Source organism: Pelmatolapia mariae, linkage group LG1 (assembly GCF_036321145.2).
Source record: "Pelmatolapia mariae isolate MD_Pm_ZW linkage group LG1, Pm_UMD_F_2, whole genome shotgun sequence".
Taxonomy (NCBI): Eukaryota; Metazoa; Chordata; class Actinopteri; order Cichliformes; family Cichlidae; genus Pelmatolapia; species Pelmatolapia mariae.
This window is the reverse complement of record NC_086227.1, coordinates 11,658,814-11,685,000: the sequence shown is the minus strand read 5'-3', so window position 1 is coordinate 11,685,000 and position 26,187 is coordinate 11,658,814. Positions and strand designations below refer to the sequence as shown.

Here is a 26,187-nt window from a genome sequence, read left to right as displayed (position 1 = left end):
AACACAAGGGTTGATTGTGACCCCCAAAAGAAACCTTTAGCTGTCAGTACCTGCTACATCCAGAAATGTCCACAGATTGTCGATAATTTTGGAGGTTTTGACTGGTCTGGAAGTGGCTGGTCCAGCAAAGAAGTGCTTAATGAAATAAACCCCATACCCGAAGTCAAACCTCCTCCCAAGTACAGCACCACCAGAGAGCAGCCAAGAGTTCATAATGACCTTAATGACATCGTTGAGGGAGATTTCCACTACCACAACAACATTGAAAATACCGATCACTCTCAGGACAACTATGTCCCGGTGGATGATTTTTACTATGACTATAACTTTATCAACTTCCATGAAGACTTGTCAGATGACTTTGAGAGCAATGGAAACAATTCAGTCAGTCACGGTTTGAGTGTTTCGCAGGAGGTCGAGCCAACCCACAGTGTGAAAGAAGATGCTCACATAGAAATTGCAGCCACTCCCACAGCTACTTCAGCCGTTCCAAAGCCCACTGCCTACACTTTGGAAACCGAAAATCCTCAGAACACAAAAGTGAACATAAAGGACAGTAAAAATGCAGCGGCAAAAGAGGTTTCGCAAACAAATTCTGAAAACTTGGATGACTATCTTTCTGAGGATTTTCTTCTGCCTGTGTCGACCACTCACTCTCCACTATTGTCTACAACTCAGCAATCAAAACCAGCGGCAGAGAAGCATGGCATTCTGTGGCAGCCTGAAAACATTAGTGCAGTGCCTAGTCTGGGTTCCACTACAAAGCAGCCTTTACAGGATGTGAAATGGGGGCAATATGCAGAGGAGGCTGAAAATAACTATGACAGCTTCAGTGAGGAGGAAAATCACACTGAGGATGTCACTATGACTCCAAAGCAGACTGTTTCTACTCCGAGACAACAAACAGGTATCAGTACTCCTGACTCTACTGTTGAAGGGGCTCAGGAAACAAAGGAATATGATAATTATGACTATATCTCTGCAGACCACGAGGATGTCGAGAGTCCAGAACCTTCAGGCCCCCCCACATCAGAAACTACAATTCAGATTAAGACTGAAGTTCCTCTGGATGAAAATACTGCAGAAATACCTCAACCCAGTGGGTCAACATTATTTTCAAATGTCTTCACAATGGAGGATGTCAACACGGATCAGACTAATTTTGATACATTATACGCCACTACCGAGAATTATTCACGGGATACCGACAGAGACCTCAGCACAACCTCACTTCCTGCCTCTGAGAAATCCATTCCTCCCCCTGTTTCCTCTCTGCTAATCTCAGGTAACCAAGAGGCCTCCACATCATTAACTGGAACAGCAATCATACCTCCTACTCCGTTTTCTCCAGCTGATTTCCCAACGCATACGATGAAACCGATTCCGTCAAAGCCAGAGTTCACTAAAACAACTGGAACGTATCCCATATCTCAAGCTCCGTTGTTTGATGTAGCGAATTATGACTACAACGAAATAGCCTTTCCACCTGTGGTGAGGAGCGGCATTAACAGTGATCCTGGCTCTTCATACCAGGTTTCAACAAGCTCAGGAGCCACTCCTCAACACAGTACAACATCAGCACAAGACTCGGAGTCGCCCACACCTGCTGTGCCCTTTTTGCCAACCCTTCCAGCTGTCCTAACATCTGTCCAAACTTACGTCCACACACAAAACACTGCAGCTGCCTACTGGATTGCTGGCAACTGGAGTGCTGTACGTATGAAATAATTTACACATTACACCTGCTTTTATTTTCTAGGCAAATAGGAAACACGAAATAAAAGCACTATCTTCATTCTTTAGGGACAAGATTTGAGCTAGGGTTAACACAGCAAGTGTCAACGTACATAATAAACTGCTTTAATACCGAAAACATCTCTAAATTTCTAAATTGTGTTCTTATCCACAAGCTTTTCTTATGCATGCTGGTGTTCTTTGTGCATCCAGCCATCAAATTGTGCAGCATAAAATGATTCTAATATGAGTTATTATGTTTACGAGCAGTGCTCCACCACCTGTGGACTCGGTGCTATCTGGAGAACTTTGACTTGCAGTACTGGATCACAGTCGGACTGTGATCCCGCAAAGAGGCCCGCACCTGCCCAGAGGTGTTACCTGCGCCCATGCTCTACATGGAAAATTGGGGAATGGAGTAAGGTGAGACTACTTGTTTCATATATCATATATATGTATATATCATATAAAAATCAAAAGTTAAATAAATAAAATTGTAATAAGGTGGATTTTTCTATTTAATATTTTTTATTACAGCAGGATTTTAGGCAACGGTGATTTGTCTCCGACTTTGGTCTAGACTGAACTCTAATATCTCTGACTGGATTTGCAAGTCAAAGCTTTGTGTCTGATATTCTAGTTCAAAGTTGGACAACAGCTAACATTATGCGTGGTGTAATAAATGTTGGCATTTTGATGTTTTGTTTGCATTGAGCTCAGTGCCGTGTTTACTCAGCCTCATGCAGACTCTGACGTGGCTGTAGACTTATTTTTTTTGCAACCATATTTTATAGTTTTTCAATAACAAACAAACAAACCGATGCAATGTTCCCCACCCCTTGGATTACAGATACACAATGGAAAGAAAAAGAAAACAGCTTTGATATAATACATGGAGGTGGATATGAATAAGATAAAGATGGTATACATTTATGGAAGGAATAAACATCATTCCATTGTGATTTGCCGCCTTTTTTTTTTTTTAACACATTCAATGAAAAGTCACAGAAAGCGTTTCTTTCATCCACATGTTAAAAGATGGAGGTTTGTCAGAGAGAATATTTTTTCAGCCCAATAAAGAAGCAAAAGCGATTGTTTTTGGTTGTGCTGCAGGAACCATGACCTCTAAAAGAGAGACCTTGAAAATGAAGATGTACGGACAGTGTTATTGTTTTTCTGCACAAAAATGGCAGGGCCTTGAAAAAAAATCTACAAAAATTCCCAGTCCCAAAACATATGAGCTAGAATAGCTGGAGCTTCGTGGCAGTGTAAACATGCTGGGGTAACATTAGGATATGTTTTTTACAAGTTTAACTGTTGAGCAGTGCAAATGATGTACCAATTTAAACTGAATCAGACTTTGTTTAATGCAAAGAGAAATATGAAAACATTCCCCGGGGAGGTCAGTGTTAGATCCTGTTGCCATGGCACCTTTGTTTTTCCCCATGAGGATGGATTCATACTCTCAATCTTAGTGCAGACTTTAGACATATTACCTTTTGCATAGAGGTAAATCAAGTTTATCATACATGTCATTACTAGCTTTTAGATATTGGAGCCTGAAATGCTTACTAAGAAAACTGCTGATTTATAAACTATTTGTAAAAAACCAATTCATAATTCAAGTAACACGAGTGTTCATTTTACAAAAAGATCTCTTAAAAAAGAGCTAGACCATTGTTTCTGTGCCAAGTTCAATTCAATTCAATTTTATTTATATAGCGCCAAATCACAACAACAGTCACCTCAAGGCGCTTTATATTGTAAGGTAGACCCTACAATAATACATACAGAGAAAGTTTGACTCTGTTGTAATGGGTTACAAGAGAGAAGATAGGAGAAAAACCAATGCATGTATACTTATAGGTCGTCTGTCCAACCCAGTAAGCTAAACCAGCACTAGAAAACGAGTGATGTGAAAATATTTTTTCACATCACTTTTTTCATACGTGGAATGGACCTGTTCCATACAACGGAAGAAGTCGAGTTGTGTAGTTCTGTAAACACAGATTTGGGTAAGAAAACGAGCACCATATGGAAATGGCACAAAAGGCAGAATAAAACCATCATTTTGTTTGTGTCAAATCTTCTTGTTTCCAGCTCTCTGTGTAAAACTGAAAGTGATAGGTTAAAGTTGTACCTTTTTCGACAGGTGGGGCAATGGGAAGAGAAGTTGTGCTTGCTGTTTAAAGATTTTATGGATTAATACACTTCTGATCATCTGGTTGAAGTTATACTAAATTAAAGGCAACAAGAATTGCTGGTAATACATTTTTAAAGCCACCCATTGACTAACCTGACTAGATACCAGCTTTCTGGGGTGGAAAAAACGCATTAAAATCACACTGAAAATGAAGCTTCTTTATATTCATAGGTTACCCTAATAAAGGCTACAAGCTAATAAAGAGCAAGACAATACAGTTGCCCTTTATACTGAAAGTGTTGCTGATGATTCATCCTCTTCAGACTTTCTGCTCTTTGTAGACCTTGGAAGTAGGTGAAGTTGTGCCTTTTCTGCCTTCACTACGGTGTGAAGCTGATTTCTAACAACAAGTCCACAATAAACATCCAGGAGTCAGCTGGTACGTTTTAGGTGTTTCCTGTCAGAAGCACTGTGATACAGAAAGAAAAAAAAACAATATGTTATATTTATGATGTCATTGACTTGCTTTTACAATATCAAACACTGAGTCATTAAACTTCATGCACATCTCACGTAAACACAAAACATATCCCGAAAACTTTACTGATTATTTGCCCTAGGTATCTAGCAGTTAGCTCAAGGCTAACATTACATTGAAAATGGGCTAACACACTGAAATTGCAGCCGTTTCTCAACTGTTACACAAAACTATGACTGGTAAGCTCAACGCAACACATAGCTACTGCTTACTGGCATGTGCTCTTTCAGGCACAACAGAAAAAAATGAACAAAAAGTGGAAAAGACAACAGTTTGGCTTAAAGGCCTTTTTCATTGGAGAAAAAACACGTGGTCAAATTCACATGATTGCCTTAAAGGGGGAGCACAGTGCCAGAAGACTACTCTGTCTCTAATTGTTGGGCCATGTGTTTTCACAGTGCTCCAAGAATTGTGAAGGTGGCATTAAACTGCGGGAGGTTCAGTGCTTTGACCTGAGGGACCAAAGACCCCTTCGACCTTTCCACTGCCGAGCCATGTCCTCCAGGCCCCAAACAACGATGCCCTGTAACCTTCAGCCATGTCTTGAATGGTACACCTCCTCCTGGGGTCAGGTCAGTAATATAAAACAAAGGGTTAGTGACTTTGTGATGAAATGCAGTTCTGTATACACAGACAAAATTTCTAAATCCAATAAAATTGAAGGCAATGCAACATTAGATTTTAGGTCAAATCAGTTTATTTAACATATCTGATGGGAATGTACTTTGTGTATTTTCAAATAATTTATTATTGGAGTGGAAAAAAGAAAAAAATCTGGAAGACAGTCAGCTGGTAGACACACTGTGTTTGTCTATGATTGCCTGCACTCAGGAATATGACTTTGGCTGCAGGGTTAACATTTTTCGACTCCCCAAAGAATGTGACGTTTTTCGAAGACTTTGTTCTTTTAAGTGGTTTACCTCATAATCTTTACGTAACAAAAATGGTCACAGTTAATGGATTATCAATGTCGAAGAAGCCTTCACAATTTAATTTTTATCAAATCAATTTGAAAAAATTGGCTTCTTGGAAAGTTTAGAGGGAAAAAAGGGCATTAAATGTCATCTGTACTAACTCCTTGTTGAATTCAAATTTCTTCTTGCGTCTAAGCTTAGCAGTCGTCTCAGTCAAGGCTGTAAGGCTTTACACTTCAAAGTATAAGAACAGGGCTTCTATTACTTGTACAATATGGGCATGTTCCTCAATATAGTTGACAGATAATAGAGGTGCGTCCACATGGCTGTCATGATTTGGTGTAGGTGTGTTGTGCCAGTAACACAGCCATGATGTTTTGTTTTTTTTTCTTTTAACAATACTATGAAAGGCTGTCATTACACATCTAGGTGCTGAAAACCAAAGAGGCTTATAGGAGTCAGGCTGTTGCGTATTTATGGAATCTATTTTCGATTTTTACTTAAGCCATCAAATTATTTTTGTTGTACTCGGGTGTTTTTGATGGGGGGGATTACTGTTCTTTTTTAAAATGCGGTGCTGTGTTTTGTGGATTTTTCAACATCTCTGTCTGAAATCCATAGAATCAATCAGTCAACCTAAACACTGAGATTTACAGCCTCCATGTGTTTGCTGTTGTGCTCTGGGTTGTTCAGTGCTCTGAGGTGTGCGGAGGAGGTCAGCAGCAGCGTATCGTCACCTGTCCAGAGGAGGATCAATGCGACAGAGACCACGAGCCCAGCACCATCCAGTCATGTAATAGCCATCCTTGTGCTCAGTGGCTTACCGGATCATGGGGACAGGTACTACGAAGGCATTGTTGATTGCATTTAAAAACCAAAATCATGAGAACATCCCTGTCATTGATGAAGTATTATTGCTTCATGATTACCTTGCATAGAAGGCTACAAAATAATTTGATGTCCATCCTGCTATCATGGATATTTCATACTTCATTTCATACAGCGTTTTTTGGGGGTTTTTTTTCCTGAAGTAGAAATCCTTAAACAAAAATTGCAATCCTATAAAAGAGTTCATTGCAGACTATGCACAGTGTATTGCCAATGTAACCTGGTCACCCGACCAGAATCTTTCAGGGGATTTCATGAGACACTCACGTGAGCAGCACAAGCGTTTGAGTAGAATTTAGGGAGAATCAGTAAGGTCAGAATCAGTGAATCGGGGCCAATCAGGAGCGCTGAGGCAGTGTAGCCTTTCAGATTCACCTTTTAGATTGAGAATGTCAAAAATATACTATCCTCTTAACTGACAGCTGAAGAAGTTCTGCACATCTTGTAATATTTTAACTGATGTCAGTTAAAATGTGGCCCTTAATTGTCAATCATAAACTTGGAGAAGAGTTTGGGGAACACTGATATTACTGTACAAGATAAACGTTGTTTCACTTGCCTTTAAAACACATTAATATTGTTTGCCTCTCTTCGTGCAGTGTTCAGCTTCTTGCGGAGTTGGAGTGCAGCATCGACTTATTAAATGTGTTGACACCAGGGCCGAGACAGATGGAGAAGTTGATCAAGCTCAATGTCACCAGGAGCCACCGCCTGAGAGCACCCGAAAGTGTAACACGCAAGAGTGTGAGAGCGTACAGCCTGGTGAGTAAGTTCGAAAGGAAAAAATGTGGTCATTTGGTTAAATACTAATATATCCCCAATTCCACAAAAGTTGGGACTCTGGGAAAAATGTAAATAAGAGCAGAATCTCATAAACACATATTTTGTTCACAGTACAACTTATAAAACAGTCAGTGTTTAAACTGAGAAGATGTACCATTTTAAGCATCTCCCCTCAGTCGGTAAACATCTGGGAACTGTGGAGAGCAGCTGCTGGAGTTTTGGAGATGAATGTTGGTCCATTCTTGTTTGATAGAGGATTCTTGCTGCTAAACAGTCCTGTGTCTTCTTTGTCGTATTATTTGTATCATGATGCTCCGAATCTTTTCATTTGGAGTCTTCTACTGCCAAGCCGTACCACAATAGCTGCAGTATGCACTTTAGTTTAGCTTTGTCTAGCTTAAACGCGCACAGCCTTCTCTGAAAAAAGACATTATGGGAGCATATTTTTCTCTAAAGCCCTTTTAAACCTTTCAGCACTGATGGCCCTTTTGCAAACTGCCAATGTCATAGGCACTCTTGCCTGAGAACAAGCCAGATGGTCTCTCTCCATCCATGTGTTTTTTTAAATTTAAAATAATTTAATTTAACTGATGACGGAATGGTTTTCTAGAGAAGACGACAGCATTTCTGGATTGTGTTCACCTTTGGCTGTTCGTCTGCACGATAAAGGTTTAACCTGCATTTGTGGATGCCACAGTGAACCCTGTTGGGATATATTACTGTCAAATTCAAAATGAGCTGAAATTATGAATGAAATAGTAAAATGTCTCACTTTTAACCATTTAATATGTTTTCGATTGTGATTAAAATTTGCTCTTAGGGGGTCCAAATCATTGCATTCTGTTGCCATTTACATTTTACACAGTGCCCCAACTAATTTTGAAATGAAAGGTCGTGTAATGTGTGTTTATGTTTATTATAATGATTATCCAGCTAATCCTCTATTTATGTAACACACTAACAGAATTATTGTGATAATCATGATTACAAAGAGCACTTAAAGACAGTGCGCCTGTTGCCGACGCTTCAGTTTAAAAGGTTAAATTAAAAAGATTGTGAGGATTAGCAGATTTATATTTTGCTGCTGCTGGCAAGTGTAGTTGATAGGATTTTTAGTTGATATTTTTTTTTTTACTTTCCCTAAATATTATATGTCAGTGTTAATTAAATTTTAACTGCAACTCTAAGAATGATCAAAACACACTGCCGTTACGGTCCTGCAGCTATTAAAATATCTTTGTGTGGTCGGTCCCGAGCTAATCTGACATTTTAAACAAGTAGAGGAAACTGATTAAGAAGCAGATGTGGGTTGTTTTTTGTGTATTTCCTTTAGGTTGTTTGATAGCAGATAATTGGTTCCAAACATGTTAAATTAGTCAAAATGTCATATTATGATAAAAAAAAAAAAAAGATCCAAAGCAAAGCATCTCTAACCGTCGTCACTGTCCTTGTTCCAGCTGAACCAATCAGCTTTTGTACAGTAGTTACACGCCAAATGGCAAAATGTAGGTCAGCATCATGTGGTGTGACAGAACACACTCATATGCAACACGTGATCAGACAGAAATAATGTGTAATTTACATGAAATACAAATCTAACATCCACCAACCAGTTCACAGACGGATAAACATCACTTTGCCTTCGGTGGAAGGATCCTAATTCGTTTGTTACACAAACAGTTTCTTATTTTGCATTTTGTTTTCTGTGATGCATCTTCAGAGAATCCACATTCACCTCAATATTATCATTTACCTTGGGTATGACACTGCAGTTGAAAGGGAGCCATACTTTATGTTGTTGATGCTGCAGCCTTCAAGTTGTTTGTGAAGCGATGTAACCTTCATACCTTCCTTATTCAATAAGTACAGTTTTCAGTGAGGCTTGGAATCATTTAATTGTCCAACTGTAAAACATGTCAAATTAGATTTTTTTTTCTTTTTTAGATTTATACAAATTATTAATTAAAACGGTCAAAACTGTTCAGTTTTGATTAATACCTTTACTGACAGCCTTGGGCTGAAGAAACTGGAGAAACTTTTCTCCTATAGAAAAATAAACTTCCGTATTGTGCCATTTTAGTGGTGAAAATAGTAACAAAATTCAATTATAATAAACTAGTTTAGAACTAATTTAGAACTTCTAAAAAGTATACTTGGAATGATAGCATTCATGTATTGCTTATAATTTCTAACATAATAATATACAAGGTGATATCGAAGCAAATCCACATAAAACCGTTGGAACAAAATGTCGACATAAGGCGTAGAACAGGTGCACTTTGCTGTACATGCCAGTAACACTGGCATGACTGAGGATCTATCAGCGTTTCTTTAAAGATGCCACATCACAAGATGAGTGGAAAGACTGAGTACGTTAGCCTGAAAGACCTTCTTTGTTAACCGGGCACGCACAAGATGAACTGAAACTTCTTTTTCAAAAGAAGACAAGAAGGAGATATTTGCATTCAAAGCTACCATTCAGAACTGGAGAATTGCTGGTTGTGCGTCATCTTTTTTTTTTTTTCCTCATTCTTATTGGATCAAAGTTTTCACATTTGATCTTTTTTCTTAAGTACATTCTGGCTCTACAATAGCCTCTCGTTGCTGTAGATGATTGTAGACGAAGGTCATCTGCACAGAGTGAGGTATAGCAGCTGTTCTATAATATAAGTGGTTCTCTCACTGCCAACTATTCAGTGTATACCTGTGAGGTGAAGCATGCCCACTCACACCTGGTTATGCCATAAGAGTAGCACTGAAGGTGTTTAGTGTAGAACACACTTTTATAAAAGGCACTAACCTCCAAAAACTGTCCATCACTGCTGCATCTCCTGTTTATATGCGTGTCTTCTGTCATTAAACAATCACCCGTTGCATGTTTACTTTCAGTTGTTTTGATCTGGGCCACAGCAGTTCATTGGCATTTCTGCTGTATATATCAGAAATGAAATCACAGTGTTCCTCAGAGGGCAGCCTGTTGGAGTCTGAATGCCATCTTTGCTGACATTTTGAAAGCACAGAGGAGTAAAAGTGTAATCATAAATATTTGAGGCTTGTGTAACGTGGCAGCAAATATTTGGCCATGTTAGCTTTGTGTGTCACCCTCAGTTACATCAATAATGTGAGCAGGAGCATCAAATCTCAGCTCCTTTTTTTATTAGCATAGTACTGGTTTATTGAGTAGTGCACATGATTATAGCATATCAAACTAAAACCAGTGACTCATTGTGTGCTAGCTAACATGAAGTGGAGAAAACCTAATGATACTACACGTTAAATGTTGACTTATGATATTTTTTTAAATATGACATTAAAGGATGTTATTGTAAACAATGATTAGGATTACTAAGGAAACATAAAATCAACAAAGCTTCAGTCATGCCCTTTTTAAACACATGATATAGAAGGGAAATACTGAAGATGATGAACAAAAAAAAATATTTGGAGTGTGCAGTATAATAGATTTTAATGGATTTAAGTCTGACCTTGCACCACTGTTTTGGCATCTGTTCAAATGAGCCCATTTCTTGTGACATAAAGCAGTTCTCCTGTCTAATCACTTGAAGTATCACTCCACATCAAAGCTTAGAGACGGGTATTAATTCAGTGCCATTCAGTCGCTGCAGCAAAGCGAGAGTGATCACAATTATAAACTGAACATAGATCATAAACATTTCTTGCTAACAAGGGACCAGACGTGACGGAAATCTAAAGCGATGTTTCTGCGATCCGTATATTTTAATTACAGTTCTCTTAAGAAAAAAATTACGATCGTTAAATTCCTGCCACAAATTCAAAGGTGTGGTGTGCGTTAGCGTAGTCAGTGATGGAGAATCTTTTCAGGTATGAATTAGACAACAAGCCATCTGAAATTTAATGAAATCTGGATATGTGTCAATTTACCACTGTGATATTTTAACAGACCCAAAAAATCAACCCCCTTTTTTTTTTCAAGTTCATGATTTCCAAAAGCTTCTCTAATTAAAATCCAATGAGACATGGAGGTGAAGATGAAGAAGAAAAAATCCCCTTTGACTTTCATTGAGAATGCGCTGTGCTGTGGCACAAAAACGTGTAAAAACATGTGTGGAGCAGCGTGAAACCAAGACATATTTTGACTCCTGTATGCCAGACAATATACCAAAGCTGCATGTCATTAATATCCTACTAGGAAGCAGTGGTTGGTTTTCTTCTCACCAAGATGAGATGAAATTGATGCGAGGTCATCCTTCACATGGACATTACACGTGTTTTAGAAGCAGGGATGCATTCATTGGGACAAAATCAGTGTGGCAGTTTCTCCCTTTGGATTTGTTAATTATGCTCTTTTTAAGAGCTCAGTCTACCGTACCCCCCCCCCCCCAACCACAGCAGAGGCTCTGAAGTCCTGATCATGAACTCTGACTGCAGAATTAATATGGATGTTTTCCTTGGACATCAATAATCAAATTTTACTTTTTTTACTGTTTTTTTTTTAATTGAATATGTCAGGTTTTTGTTACTGAACTCGCTATACATCTCAAGTCTAATTTTGGTGAGGTCAACCAGATTGTATGAGCTCATCAAGTACTGTCAGAAGTAGCTTTAAAAATCCTCGAGGATATGCCCTCACAAAACAAACGTATAGCATTAAAATGAACGTTACCTGTAAGCAGAACATTAGAAACCTCTATGTGATGCATCAAAAACTTACACATGTACTTTTTTTCCATTTAGTTATTTATTTAAGTTCCATATATACCATCTATAGTGTACTTTTACGGGTAATCTGCTGGTTATTAAACAGCTTATTTACATTTTAATTTCAAACATTCTTCTGTCAGCCTCTCAGGGTTCACTGTGCTCTTGTTGATAAAAGTGGCAGCAGATTGATAATGTGCTAGAAATAGATATTTTTCTGTGAAATCTAGATCTAGCACAGAGTCAGTGACACAGTTTTGCCAAATTTTTAAGACACTTCTCTCATCTTGACTTTATTTATTTATTTATTGTCATGTTGCATTTGTGCTTTGCACGATCACAACTTCAAAGCAACCCAAAACATAAGGCCTACTTCAAGGTACGAGTGTAGCCTGAAGTAGGATCATAATTTACACTTAAACCTGGAAATTTTTCTTTCATTTACTTTTTGTAAGCATAAACATTAATTGCCGCTTTGTTTTCATTAAGTATTGACAGCCTGCAGGTTATATTTCTTGTTGTTATGTTTGTCTGTTTAAATGGCACACTAATCTCTCTGAGTGGTATGAAAGTGTAGGCTATTATTGTTACTCCCCTCGAGTCTTAATAAAGCTCAACTTGTTCTTTGCGTTTAAACTAACATTTATTTTGGACAGGAGGATTCTTCGACATGCCTTAACATGTAATGATGTCCACCACAGCCGATACAATGCCATCAGAACTAAAAAGAAATACAAACTTAAATGAATATTCTTAATAAAGTCCTTAAGCGTTATATATGATGAAACATTCCAACAAAACGATCAATAAAGTACACATTACACCTCACACTGGGGTAGTTGCACTGGAATATCACGCAACACTCACGTATTTATATACAACGATAATAAACAAAATAAAACATTTACCTCATTGGCCTCACTCAAAGGGAATAAACTTTCATCTTTACATCGTGGGGAGGTCCAAAAAAGCACTCTTTTATAACTTTCTGTAGACGTGCAAACCTCGTGGCTCTTCTCTTAACTAGCTTGCTGAGTGTGACAGCCAAAAAATGCCCTCTTTGCAACAACAGACGGAACTATAGAAAAGGTTCCTATCTAATTGCACAGTTAGCACAAATAACACATTTAAACATATAAATCTAATCAACAAAAGATGAATTACTATTTATTTATTATTTATTATTTCTTAATATTTCAACTACTTGTTGCTTCAACCTTAACTATCTAATAAAATGAACTTAAATGCGAGAGTTGCCTATGACGGCAGCTACAATTATAATGTTAGGTAAATAAGAGGGTGCTGGTGTTGGGATGGGGATCTGTCAGTCTTGAGTTCATTTTGAAGTAATGCTGGACTGTTGCTTTAATAGACATGTGCTGTTTGCTGTTTGTTGTATCTTCAGGGCAGGGCACAGGGATTTTGCAGGCCAGCACAGCAACACTGTGACATAAGTTCTGCAGTCTGTGCATGTTGTCTGGGAAAGGCCACAGGGAGAATAGTGGGAGGTCAAGCAGATGCATGACCTACATACAGTCTAAATGTCTGTCTGCAGACAAACATTCCCAAAGCACAGAGTTAATGCAGGATACTAATGAAGCTTTCATATAACTTTTTGCATGCAAAAGTGTGTGTCTTGGTTTCATAGTATATGTCATATTTTACTGAAAATTAAAATCCAAATACCGAAACTTGGAGTACATAATAGATAAGTGCCATATATGGGGCAGGGCGTGGGAGTGGGGTCTGCTCCTCAATTTCATCTGCAAACTAGCAGCCCACATGCCCCTCAGAGAGCATGCATACTTTACTGAAATGGTACATCATTCACCAGTGGAGGAGTTTGGAGGCCACAAAAACATAAAACGATTCTCCAGCTGCTGTTGAACTCCACAGACCAAGCAGAAACATTTTCCGTTTCTTCATTTCACGTGAGAGGAAAAAAAGTCTTCAATTTGAAATCACAATGTAGGACAACGGTTCCCTCATCCGTTTCAAACTTTATGTCATTTGAATAAAAACTTTTTTTTTATGTTCCTGGGAGCCCAATGCAATCAGGCATCGTCATCAAAATCTCTTATGCTGTGACATCGACATCATCAGTGGTGTTACAGAGAGAACGGTAATCACTCGTTCATCAGATTTACTTCAGACTCAGCGGGTGTTTGGTGATGAGAAGGTGTGGGAGGTCAGGCGGCCGCGAGAATGTAAAATATCCACACACAATCTCGGTGTAACTGCAACTGCACTAGTACTGTAGAAAATGACAATATTGAATGAATAATTCATTATAGTAAAATTACAGGAAGTTGAACATGAAATCTAAAATTTTGCTCAGTTTTGAATAATTCCTCATCCATCTTCAGTGTTCTGGTTCACTTTCACTTGTCACATAATGTTGTTTTTGGCAGGCATCTCTTTCAGAGCTAAACAAGAGTGAGTCCTTGATGGATATTCAAGGTGCACAGAAAAAGCCCCAAATAAATGAAAACTGAGAACTGAAATTAATTATGCAAATGTAAACTTAAAAGATAATGTTTTTTCCCAACCGGCTCTGATTCTCCCACAAGTGTCAAAAACATAATTACTCCAAACTAATTTAAACACATAGCTGTTGTCAGTGATGAAAGAAAGTTTGTAATTTAAAGTCCAACAGATTCAGAACGTTGCTTTTGCTACATTATGCAAAACTATTGTTAACTTTCAGTGTTTCATAAACTGGGAATAATAAAAAGAGCAACTTTTATTCTATTTATTTATTATATTTAACATCTTTTAGTTCGACATATTTTAGGTAATTCAGCTCTTATTTTCGTTTTATTTTTTTATTTGTCACTAGCTTTATAATATAAATATATTTCTTGAATATCTATGTCTGTACAGTTTATAGATAGTAGCTCACAGACGCAGAGACATATCCACTGCAGACTGTCATCCAACCCAAGCCTGTATTCACAGACAGTGAAAAAATACATATAACTGAAGAGTCCCACTCTTCTCTTTTGTTGTTTATTGTTCTTTACAGAAAGAGGAATAGAAAGAGAGGCACAGTAAACAGGAAATACTGTGCACTGAGATGCAGCTGTGAACTGAACTGAGTGACATTGCAAATTCTACATAGTGGAGTTTTGAGAAGCAAGAGGGGTGGGCTTAGGTTTATATTATGCAGAGAAAATGTTTAAATAGTATAACCATATTTAGAGCACAGCCTAGCACGGTGTGTTGTTATGAAAAAGTATTTTTATCTTGATAGGCCACCTCGATATATAAAAATATATTGAGTAAGCAATGATGATTTTTATCTAACACCATTTTCCCCCCTTTCACATTCGCCTTTAACATCTGCTGTCTGTGAACACCCACAGCCTTAGCACTCCAAATTTATGTGAAAAAATATTATATGAAAAGTCTAATTTGATAAGGACAATGTCACACTTCAAAAGCAGATTGAATGCCGTGATTATCAAATAATCTTGATTTTGAGGGTTTTGTTAGTGAGAATTGCTGGTTTGTTGCACTAGCTTTCCCTCTTTAGTCATCTCGATTGAGGGGATGGGTTCAAAGGCCGGGAGGATTTACAGCACTGAAAGATTTTTGTCTGTTTTAGCCATTAATAGTTGCCTTTGTTGCTCCGAATGTTGATATTAATCACCAAAATGGAGATTTCAGCAGCAGTGTGTGGGCTGGGTTTCTTTCTGCTTTTCTCTTTCTCTCTCTCTCTACCTTAATAGTTATTCAGCAGTGGTGGGTGTTTGAAAATGGAGGACAGGGAGAAAAAAACCCAGCTCTTCAGATGCTCTTAAGAAATGTTACCCATGCAGCCACTGGGGTGACTGTGTGCGCATGACAATCCAGTGTAACTTGCATTATAAAAGCTCTTTCAGTGCACACTAACAGTAGAAATGTGTTATGCAAATGCTGGTCCATTTACCACTTAAAAGGTTTCTTCACAGGCTAAAGCAGGTAAACGCACATTCCTTTTTTTGGTCAATGTTCTTCCTGTCCGTGCTCACTATAAGGAGTTCTGTGCTTAATGCAGCTCAGTTGTGTGAGATCCATCTATTTTTTTCCTGCTTATTCAAAGTCAGATGTCATCACATGAAATAGAGCTCAGCTTCTAATGTATAAACACAGACAGATTGTCAACATGTTGCAATTAATCTGAGTCAGTCTGCATCTCAATAGGGTCGTTAGTTAGCGGCTGCCAACAAGTTGTGTTTTGACTATATTCCTATATAAAAGTGCCATACCACTACCTACCATCCTCCAGCAGCTACGTCACTGTGGAGGGATTTTGTATGAGGTTGACTCTAAATGTAAGTAGTTTGTGTGAATTTCTGTATATGTAGATGAAAGCAGATTTACAAATTTTGCAGATCTATCAAAGCTAACTGCTGTAGAGGGAAACAACGTGTAGGAAATGGTACAAGGGTGTCTTTCTGGTGGATGAAATATGACTTTCTCACAATATGGACTGGGTCTAGGAAATTTAAGGGTCTGGTGCAAGAAGTGCTTTGGCACAGTCACAGGAAACTCTTAATTTGTCTAAAACAAATGTAGACCGTGCAACAGCAACACTGAGCACTAGAATTAGTGCTGATAAAGGGGCTCATGAGTCCCCCCCCCCCAAGCATAAAAAGACCATTAGTTTGGATTGACAACACAGGTTTTTTTTTTAACATTCTTTTAGGATTTATCAGCTTATCTCAGACACCTCAAAGTCGGGTTGTTTTGTGGAAAATGTGATCCCAGTCTTTAAATATATTAGAAATATGCTTATGAAGCACGGACTAATGCTAGGCAATAATTACATTGGGAGCGGGAAAAAAAAGTTAATTTTCCTAAGTAGACATAAATCTGTGTTTTTACTTGAATTCCCACGTTAGTGTTAAGAGTTGCCTTAATACAGTTTATCGTGCTTTTGATGCTTAAAAACAGGCATTTACGAGATCACACGACGCCGCTAGTTGATTTTATCTCCACATTTCTTTCTCAAAGAGCTCTTGTTTGTGTTTTATACTTCTGAGTTCAGAATCGAGGTGACACTATTTAAACTATTTTCTCCTGAACTGAAGAACAAATTAAAAATACTGATCCCTTTTTTTAATCCCCTTTTGTATCCACTCTATGTGCCATTTCAGGGGGTCTTACTTATGTATCAGCTTGTTGAATTGTCAGTAAATGTGACTTTGTGTGTCCTGAGTGAGGTCTGTATTTAACCTTTGTGTATGTGACCTCTGTTTGCTTCTCACCTACACAGGCACAGTCTGTCTCCACGATCGGCTGACATTTCGTTTCTGTCAGACACTTCGGTGGCTCGGCCGTTGCCACCTCCCCAACGTACAAGCACAGTGCTGTAAATCCTGCAGCCAGCGCTCCCACTCCAGCACGTCTCGCAGCTAAGGTGCAGCAGACTAACCGCTCACAAGCACACTGATTGTACCACTGAGTGATGTAATCTAATCATCATTAAAAGTCAACAATCTGAGCCCTTTTTCTGAACTACGGACTGGTTATGACTCTTATACACACCTTGACTCTGCATGTTTGTGCTGATGAAATTAATGGGAAATGGAACAAGCAAAGCAGCGAGATTGTAAATATTTGTTTGCTGCACATTTCTTTGTTACATTACACATGGGAGTATCCAATCAATGTAGCCAGCAGTATGATGCATTTTTAGATATAGACAAACCACTCATTTATTGTATCTTTATGACTGGTACAGAGCTTTAATTTTTTGGACAGCAACAGAGACTGTACACGTTAGAACCGACAGGATATAGCTCTCACTGTGGTTTTACGTACAGCATGAAGTGGTACAGATGTCATAAAGAAAAAAAATAAGTGGTGCATATTTGCTAAGTAACAAATAACTGACTGTTTGCAGAGCCCTGTCCCTTAAAGTGTGATTTCAGTTTATTTTAACCAGCTATATTTCTAATTATTGTGGGTGTTTTGGCTCTCAGGTTTAGACATGCTATAAATATGCTCTCCTACCAATGCAGGCTGTTAAAAATTCTGAAATATTTTCATTCTTTTCAAATCCTACACCTTTAACATTTATCGTGTCTTATGAAGGCCACCGTTGTTTAGTGACCACAGCCCCACTCTCTGCATTTATCTTGCAACTGGTAGTTTTGGTTGCATCACAGAGCTACCTTTACAAAGTTGTTGTTCCTGACCCCTCAAAGTTTACAAAGCCTAAAAACCTGCCTCACTCTGCTGCATTTGTTTGTGGTTTTCAGTTAAATGGAAACAAGAGAATGGATATTAGCCTTCAGTTTTTCTGTGGATAGGAAGAAGACAAATAAGTGGGAAAATCCTGAAGGTCATGAACAAAGATGGCTTACCAAAGACCTGTGCTTGTGTTTTTGGCACTTCTCTTCTGAAGCATGATGAATTTAGATGATTAAGAGAGTTTACTGAAAACAGAATGTGTCTAAACACCTTTGAAAAGCACTTAAAATCAAGATTAAAAAAATGTCAAAGACTGGTAACATTAAATGCTCTCCTTATAAGCAATAAACCATTCATTATAGCAGTTGCTGCCTTTGATAAAAAGCCCACAGACATGACCCTGATGACAGAGGAACTCAACACATCTGCCAGTATATTCAGATCAGCCGTTCATAAGTGTTCAGTGTTGTCCAGAAAAGAGTGAAGGAGCCACTCTTTTGGATGTAGACATATTGAATGTGGCTGTGTTAGGAGATGTGTGCAACCCAGTAACGTTTACACATGTGAACATGAAAAATGATTTCAATAAAAAGTTAAAGGTAGTCTCTGAAATTGTATTTATAATGACCTTTACCAAAAAAAAAAAGAGAAGAATGCTCTTCCTCTGTCAGCACAGAGAAACAGTCGCTGCACTGACTTGCAAGCGCCATTTGTAGTTATTTCATGTTTTATTTTGAAAAGTCTCAAAGGGATATCGAGCCTTTATTGTGAAATTTTTTTGGAAAATAAATAAACGGATGGCGGAGTGACACGATGGTTTTACCGTCGTTGTTGCTGACAAACCAACGCGTAAAAGAGTCTCTTGTCCATCCAGAGTCTAGAGAACTCTAAGAAGAAATTACACTACACCAACAAACTTACAGCTTTTGAATATCAGATTGAAATAGCTTGTTAATGCTAATAAGATAAGCTATACATGGCTTTATTTAATTAGCACCCTGCCCACACGAAGTCTGTGCTCGAATTTTGTTAAGCTAAATTCGAGAATTTTATTTGTATGTTATCCAATCTATGGATACACTATGTTAATCGAGTTAGCTAGATTTTACCTGCAAACATAGCGTTTCTACTGTTCAAATAGGGTTAGGTTTTATGCTGTGATTATTATACTGTAATCGCTTCGAGGGACAGTTTAAGCAAACAGTTATTTGGACTGCTACATGTCTACTGCAGCCTGTAAGAACCCTTTTGTTGTTGTGACTTTGTCACAGTTTGGCTTTACTTTTACTTTGTGGCTTTAAAGTCACAAAGTAAAATGTAAATTTCAAAAGGAAAAGCTGCAGTCAATACTTGGTGCTCGAGGCCACATAGGCAACAAACATATTGTGTCAGGTATTGGCAGGCCCAGTGCCTTAACTTCTTAAGTACTGGATCATTTGATGTCATTAATATTATTAAACTCTTGATTAAAATAATAGTCAAATGGAGGGAAATTAAGATAACATAGCACATCATAATACAATAGATTCGGAAGGATAAATTAGTGGAAGAATCAGTAATATGTGGTATTTTGTACTTTTCTAGGTGTTTAATAATTGCCATGTTCTGTTATGAGAATTCATGATAATTACATATTCATTAATAACTTTCTTCAGAAATTGGAAAGCAGCTCAGATTTCTCAGTTCAGTGCTGTCATATATGGTCTTACATATCTAATGATTAAAAACCAATAAGCAAGCTTCTGTAAAGCTATTAAACGAGGGATGATAAGGAGTAAAGGGGAAAAATCACCACATATCTATATCCTTTTGTCAAAAATCACAATAAAGGACCAAATTACATATGTATGTAGTGTAGCTGAAAAGAATTGTAATACCTAAAATTCTGTCCAGTGAATGCCTAGTTTTTATATATTTGTTATTATCAAACATTCATACGTCATCAGAATGTATGATGACTTTACAATTACAGAGGATTATTGTGTACTCCTGCCTTTTCGGTTGCTTGTTGCTCTGTTTGACAAGTTTTTAATTGCACACTACTGTGCAAATGTCTCGATCTACCCCTCATTTCATTTAAAATCTGCTTCCAAACACCTAAACGTTCTTGTAGTGTAGTTTGTTTGGAATGGAACAAAAAAGAAGGAGCTTTGAATGTCCTTCAAGAAGCCTGGAGAACTATTCTTAGAAGACCACTTAAAGAAATGAGAAGGAAGCTTGCCTAAGAGTTCAGTTGAAGAATAAAGGTGCTCATACCAAATATAAAATGCATTAATTGTACAAGAGTACAGGTACAGACTGGTTTTGCCTTATATACTGTATTTCCATGTGTTTGCTGCACCTACGTCCTATTTTCCTAACAAAATATAAAGAAATGAGGCGTTGCTTGAGAATTTTGCACAGTACTGTAGCATTAACATGTATGCAGTGGCAGATTTACCAACTTGATATCAAGTAAACATGTAAACGTTTTGGTGTTTTGTGTGACTATCAACGAGATTATTGCTGGACTCACTTGTGGTTCAAAGCAGCAGCTTCTTGGGAAATGAAAGAACTCGTAAATTACTTTTGCAGTTACCAAATTTTGTACTTGTGACACTTTGTATCCAACTTTGATATTTAATCACATATCAAAGCTTGAAATAATCATTTTATCTGTTGTCCAGGAGCATGTTGTGCCTTAAACTATAATTGCATTGTTGTTTTCAGTCACTCCAAAGTTGTAATTCAAGTATTTTCAAAGCCGAAAAAACATTTCTTCATCACAAAAGTGGGCAGAAGAGACACAGTCTGCGTAAATTGAAGTGTTGGTTGTGCCGTGGCAAGCATTTTGTTATTTCACCAAAATTGAAAACATCAGTAAGGCCATTGAAATACCTCTGAAGGATGCTGCTGGATTACACATGTAATGATTTTTCTCCTAACTTTGTATAGGGAAAAGCCTTTGCCTGGATCATGACAAAGAGCCAAGGACTGTGACACCATGATAAATCTAAGATATAACCATGACGAATGAAGCCTAGATGGTAAACCTGCCAGGTGGTTATTGATGTGTGTAGAAGGGAGCATGTTTCATTTTTTACCAAACAGCAGGCTAATGGATGAGGACTCTAAAGGTTTGGCAAATGTATCTCTGGTTAACCTGTCTGATTCCAGTAAAGGATGGGACAAAACCACTAAGCACTGACATAGAAGCATTTGGGGCCAATTAACACCACTGAAACGTTAGGCCTAGAGACCAGGGTTATTTATCTCAAAACTCAAAGTAATGGATATTATGCCTGGCCTACTTTAGGTAGTATTCGGGCATGCTAATGATAGTTGTTTATCTTAGAGCAGACATAGTATTTAATTTGTGTTTTTTACAACATTTTGATATGTCATAATGGGGAAGGCACAGGTGAACTCAGGTTACACTTGCATGAAACTCAGACTTTACTAATATATGTTTGATATCAGCCTTGCTGTTACCACTAAGACAAAATGTTCTGTTTTTCACACCTTTGCTCATTTGTTCTCGTTAGTAGTTCTTCTTATTTTTGAAGGCAAAAACAAGCCAGTACTTGGACATGTACAACCTTTATATTTAGAGACAATTTAGATGAGTAAAGAGCTTTACATACCTGCCATGTTTAGTTGCATAGTTGTTTTTTATTGTTATTATGATTTTTTTTAGTTTGTTAGTGATTTATTCCTGTACTTTGTTTTATTTTTAAAGATTCATCTGTGTACATTTAATGAAATTGTTGGTTTCCAAGCACAAGATCAACCACTTATGTTGAATGGACACAATGCCACATGTGTAGTAGTCATTAAACACGTTCACACTGAAGCAGTCAGATTGTTAAGTAGCATCTTTTCACAGCAATTACACCGTGGTATAATTAACTTTAATGAACTATTAAAGTTTAGCCCATACAATAAATGTGGAGAAAATGGCATTCATTTAATTAGCCTGTGAGTGTTTTGTCATTAAGTATGCATACTGCTACACTGTGCTAAACGCTACTAATTAAAACTTGTGATACACAAAGATTTTATGGCTGTAGCCCTCATAAAATGAAAAATAAATATGAGATGTCACTTATTTAAATACAGTTTTAATAAATGTCAAATGTGAGACGGTTATTTATGCATACAAGATTTGAGATGACAGAAATTGGAACTGTCAGAGTTTCTAAATACCAGCAGGAATTTGAATTTATTTTCTTTCAAATTCCACAACTTTTACATACAAGCTTGTTGAACAACGATGTGTGAACACTTGAAACTCATAAAAGATGAGATTGGTACATACTCACTAGTCAATATTAACACCCAAGGGCTAGGATTTAATTGGGTGAAGCGTGGTCAGCTATGAAGCTGAGGATTTAATGGCTTTACACCAGGGTCACATGCTAACACGTACTGTGTAGTGTTCAGTTACAGATGAGAGTTATGGAAAGAAATTAAAGTATTGTATTGTGTATTAATCATAAAATATTCAAGAAATAATCAATCTGAAAAACCTTTGCTGTACCACCAGGCAAATTTAATACAACTGAACTTCATGTGCAAAATGTGACTATGATGTCACGTTCTTGATATTCAGAGTCAGTTTTCCAACGTAGCTTGTTGTCCTGAAGTTTGACGTAGTTGTTTTCTTTTAAAAAAAAATCAGTAATCAACAGGTGGCAGCATCAGCATCGCAGTGAACTCTTCGTATTTGACGATCCCATTTGACTTGATGTGTGCCTCTCTGAAGAGGTCGTCCACTAGACGAGGAAGATGGAGAAAACATAAGAGCATAAGTGGATAAGCAGCCAAATCTCGCCATAAATTATGGTTATAATTAGTGTCATTGCTGTTGCTATTGTGAGATATTTAACAGGGATGAAATAAAGAAAAACAATATTGACTGAAAAGAATATTTTGCAACACTTAACACATTATATTTCAGTCACAAATATTCCCTTCCAGTATTTATCTGTGAGCTGTACTCATACTAGTTTCCTAAGGGTTTATGTCTCTTCATATCATGCACCATGGACCCTTGTTGACTTAACTACAAAAGTGTAGTTAAAGATTTGGCATTCCAGTACTTTTTCGTGTCTTGAAAATGTCCTGAATACTCAAAATGGTTGTCTGTTGTCTCTTCTTTTAGGAAATTGGCATTACTATCTTCTTCAGCAGTTTGGGAATCCAAAAACGTGATAAATGTCTCCCCACTGAGAAGCCTTTTGAGCTTCATTTAACTATAAACAGCTTTATGTACACAGAACCCATCCACAGACTTTGAAATACAGCTTATGTTGCTCTGAGACCCGTCACTGTGTGAATGAGGTGGCTTTGAAAAACTTAAAAATCCGCCCTGGAGATTTAGCCAGATATCTGAATCCCAGCAGGAGTCCTTCCATTAAAACTCTCAGCTCGAGGTTCATATTTAACGCTTTACGTCTGAAGTGAAACAAAACATCAACGAGAGAATTCACTGTGTCCTTAAATGGCAGGAAGTGCAAGGGACTCAGGTCCTTGGGTGCAGGCGAAAATAGAAAGCCTTCTTACTAAGTAAGACATTGTCTGTGATTTGATTAGGCGATACAAAAAGTTGTGACGCTAAATCGCTTAAGCTGCATCATATGCCAATCAGTCACAGATTTTAGCTTTTTGTGGAAATTAAAACAAAGCCTGAGGATCAAATATTCAGCAGCTTGTCAGGGGAACAAGTTCAGTACAAAGGTGGTGTCGCCCAGTCCGTCCCCCTGCTGTCACAAGACTTGTGCCCCCTGTTGGATTGACCTGTACGGTCAGACATCTGCCAGGGTTTGACTTCAGCTATGACTTAAAGGTTGAAAAAAAATTCTATAGAGATCACAGATGATGTTACACACCTCTGTGCTGTAACCCCTTCAGAGAACAAAGCTTATAAATAGTCCTCAACATATGTCTTTGTTGACATTGCTATTGCTAGGGCTTTACTAGTATTCATAATATTCTGTCGGGTAGTGTTAGTGAAATATTTCACACAATATCTCTCTGATGGGAAAACAAATTGACGCTTAATCAGCATCCAACACAACAGCAAATGCATTTCCTGACAGGAAGGAGGGAGTGGCCTTTAGGAGCCACGGAGTAAATACCAGGAGAGAAACTATTGTAATTACCTAAGAGATTCTGAGCTCAGCTCTAAAGACAAACTTCCTGCGATTAGTCACTTTTTGAGGGGTGGGTCAGTTACTGTGTCAAGATGCAGAACACGTGTATCATTAAAGAAATCAACTGTGGAAAACTATCAGGTTCAGAGTTCATTTATAAATTCATTTTTTTCTCCTGGTTCACCATTTGATATTTACTGCAGTCATAAAGTATTCAGATAAATGGTGGTTTATTGGTGTTGCGATGTTCGATACTGAAGCAAAGAATTGTGCTAACACTTTGTACTTATAGAAATATGGAAATGGTTTATTGGTTATTTCTCTGCAAAGGTGAGAGGTGCATCTCTTTGCATCTTCCTGTGAGCAGGATTAAAACTACCAAAATGAATTTCACAAACTTTGTGGAGAGACAGACCATAGTGGTGTCCTTCCTGTCGTGTAATGTCCTACAAGCTCAGCTATTTGAGCTCAGATCGAAACTTCCTCAAGATATATATTAGAGACCTTAAGACTCACTTTGGATTATGAAACACTATGTAATCATCTAATATTGGCCGTATTGTTGCGAGGTATCAGTAAAAAGGCTCAGCTGTAGACCAGTAAAAACTTAACAGCTCATTAATTAGAAACCTCATTTGCTCTACCTTCTTTGTTTGTGAGTTTCTCTCCTAACATGGTGAGCTTGGCCCGCAGCTCAGATGCCTCGATGTATCCCTTCTTCTGCTTGTCCGTCATCTTCAAGGCCTCCAGGATTTCCACTTTGGGATCCTCCTGTTGTATCTGTCTGTGCATTATTGACAGGAACGTAGAGAAGTCCACCTCAGCAGACTTTTCTAAACACAAATGTGAAATCAGTTGGTACATTTTATTTAACCTTGACTTGATGATTAATGTAAGTTTAAAAAGAAAATGCCCTTTGCTCTTGTACTTCTTTAGGCCCTTTGTTATTTGTATTGCTGTCTTTTCCCTGCATTTCTTAAGGATATATAGTGTTATTCTGTGTGTAGCACACATTAAGAAGGCTGTAAGAAAAATGTACAAAACCATGAATTTTAAAGCACAAACAAAACTACCAGCTTATGCTTAAACAGTGATAGTAAAGACTGTAAGTTCAATTTGAAATTACTGTCATTTAAACGTCACCTCTTAGACTTGTCCCTTATGCTACACTTATGTGTCTAAACCCACAACAAGCTGTTATTCAAAGACAAAAAGACTTTGATTTACTGCATGTTATAGTTTACCAATTTTGTGGACTTGTAGATGTCTCCTGATTTCACCAGGTGTGGGGCTTGTACCCAGGCAGCGCATAACTGTGATCAGGTCTTTGTTATTTATCTTGCCATTTTGATTCTTGTCATACAATGAGAAGCACTCTTTGTACTCTGCAGTGGGGAAAACAGAACATTTTTGAATGACAGTACTTTTTTTTCCCCTTGTCGTAATTAGTGAGGAGCTTTATCACAGTAAATCCTCGGTAAACAGGAATTAATTAGACTGAAAAAGAAGAGAGTTTGGTTGTTTTGTACAAATAAATCATTTCAAACATCAGTAACAGAGTGAAACAGTGATCGACAACATGCACCTGTAGATGAATCTTACCATTGATCTGAGCTTGTGTGAGGAATTTAGCCTGCAAGGTGACAATAGTGTGGCATCACTTGTTAGGTAAATACAGAAAAATGGTCTGTTGTGTGAGAAAATACACAAAAAGGCTCAATGGAAAATGGAATTTCTTACCATGTCTGAGACTGCTGCGTTTCTGTTCAGGAAGAAGACAGTTTACTGAAGCCTGCGTCACCTGTCCCTCCACCTCTGTTTAAAGTCCACCACCCGTCGTAATTTAATATCTGTTGCTGTGGAAACACAGATATCGGATCCACAGCGCTGCATTGTCCTTCCTCTTACCACCCCTCCAATAAAAGGAGGGGACCGATTACTACTAGACAACTACCATATGTTACCACAATGTCACATCATAAAAACGTTTTCTGACATCAAGTTAAAAGCAAGATTTAAAACTTCCAGATAACTTCAGATAAATATCTAAATAATAGTATGAAGTTTGTTTGTTTTTTAATTTAAAATGTACATTAAAAAAATCACATTCACCATGGAGCAATGCTATACAAAACACATTAGAATCCAAATTTTGCAATAACAAACTGTGCAGGAAAAAAAATATTTACAGAC

The 26,187-nt window shown here is 37.7% G+C and overlaps 2 protein-coding genes across 2 annotated transcripts in view; one reads left to right on the top strand and one right to left on the bottom strand.

Annotated features, from left to right (window-relative positions):
* LOC134626418 (A disintegrin and metalloproteinase with thrombospondin motifs 7) overlaps positions 1–21,795 on the top strand; it is a 75,032-nt gene extending 53,237 nt beyond the window's left edge. The window contains exons 19-24 of the mRNA XM_063472232.1: positions 1–1,713; positions 2,005–2,157; positions 4,814–4,987; positions 6,023–6,169; positions 6,817–6,979; positions 16,941–21,795. The exon at positions 1–1,713 is cut by the window's left edge and continues 54 nt beyond it. Coding sequence (XP_063328302.1) covers positions 1–1,713; positions 2,005–2,157; positions 4,814–4,987; positions 6,023–6,169; positions 6,817–6,979; positions 16,941–17,083 — 2,493 coding nt within the window. The 3' untranslated portion in view covers positions 17,084–21,795. The remainder of the gene's footprint in view (positions 1,714–2,004; positions 2,158–4,813; positions 4,988–6,022; positions 6,170–6,816; positions 6,980–16,940) is intronic.
* Positions 21,796–22,495: 700 nt separating this feature from the next.
* calml4a (calmodulin-like 4a) lies at positions 22,496–25,905 on the bottom strand. Its single transcript, XM_063483650.1, has 5 exons — positions 25,735–25,905; positions 25,597–25,627; positions 25,239–25,379; positions 24,639–24,827; positions 22,496–22,614 (listed from the first exon to the last, which is right to left on the bottom strand). The coding sequence occupies exons 1-5, from the start codon at positions 25,735–25,737 to the stop codon at positions 22,517–22,519; spliced, it is 462 nt and encodes a 153-aa protein (XP_063339720.1). The 5' UTR covers positions 25,738–25,905; the 3' UTR covers positions 22,496–22,516.
* Between the last annotated feature and the right edge of the window lie 282 nt (positions 25,906–26,187).

Coding starts and splice junctions, on each gene's coding strand:
- calml4a (XM_063483650.1), bottom strand. Junction 25,380..25,596: donor CACACAAGCTCAGATCAATG/GTAAGATTCATC, acceptor TCCCCACTGCAG/AGTACAAAGAGTGCTTCTCA. Junction 24,828..25,238: donor TCTACAAGTCCACAAAATTG/GTAAACTATAAC, acceptor ATTTGTGTTTAG/AAAAGTCTGCTGAGGTGGAC.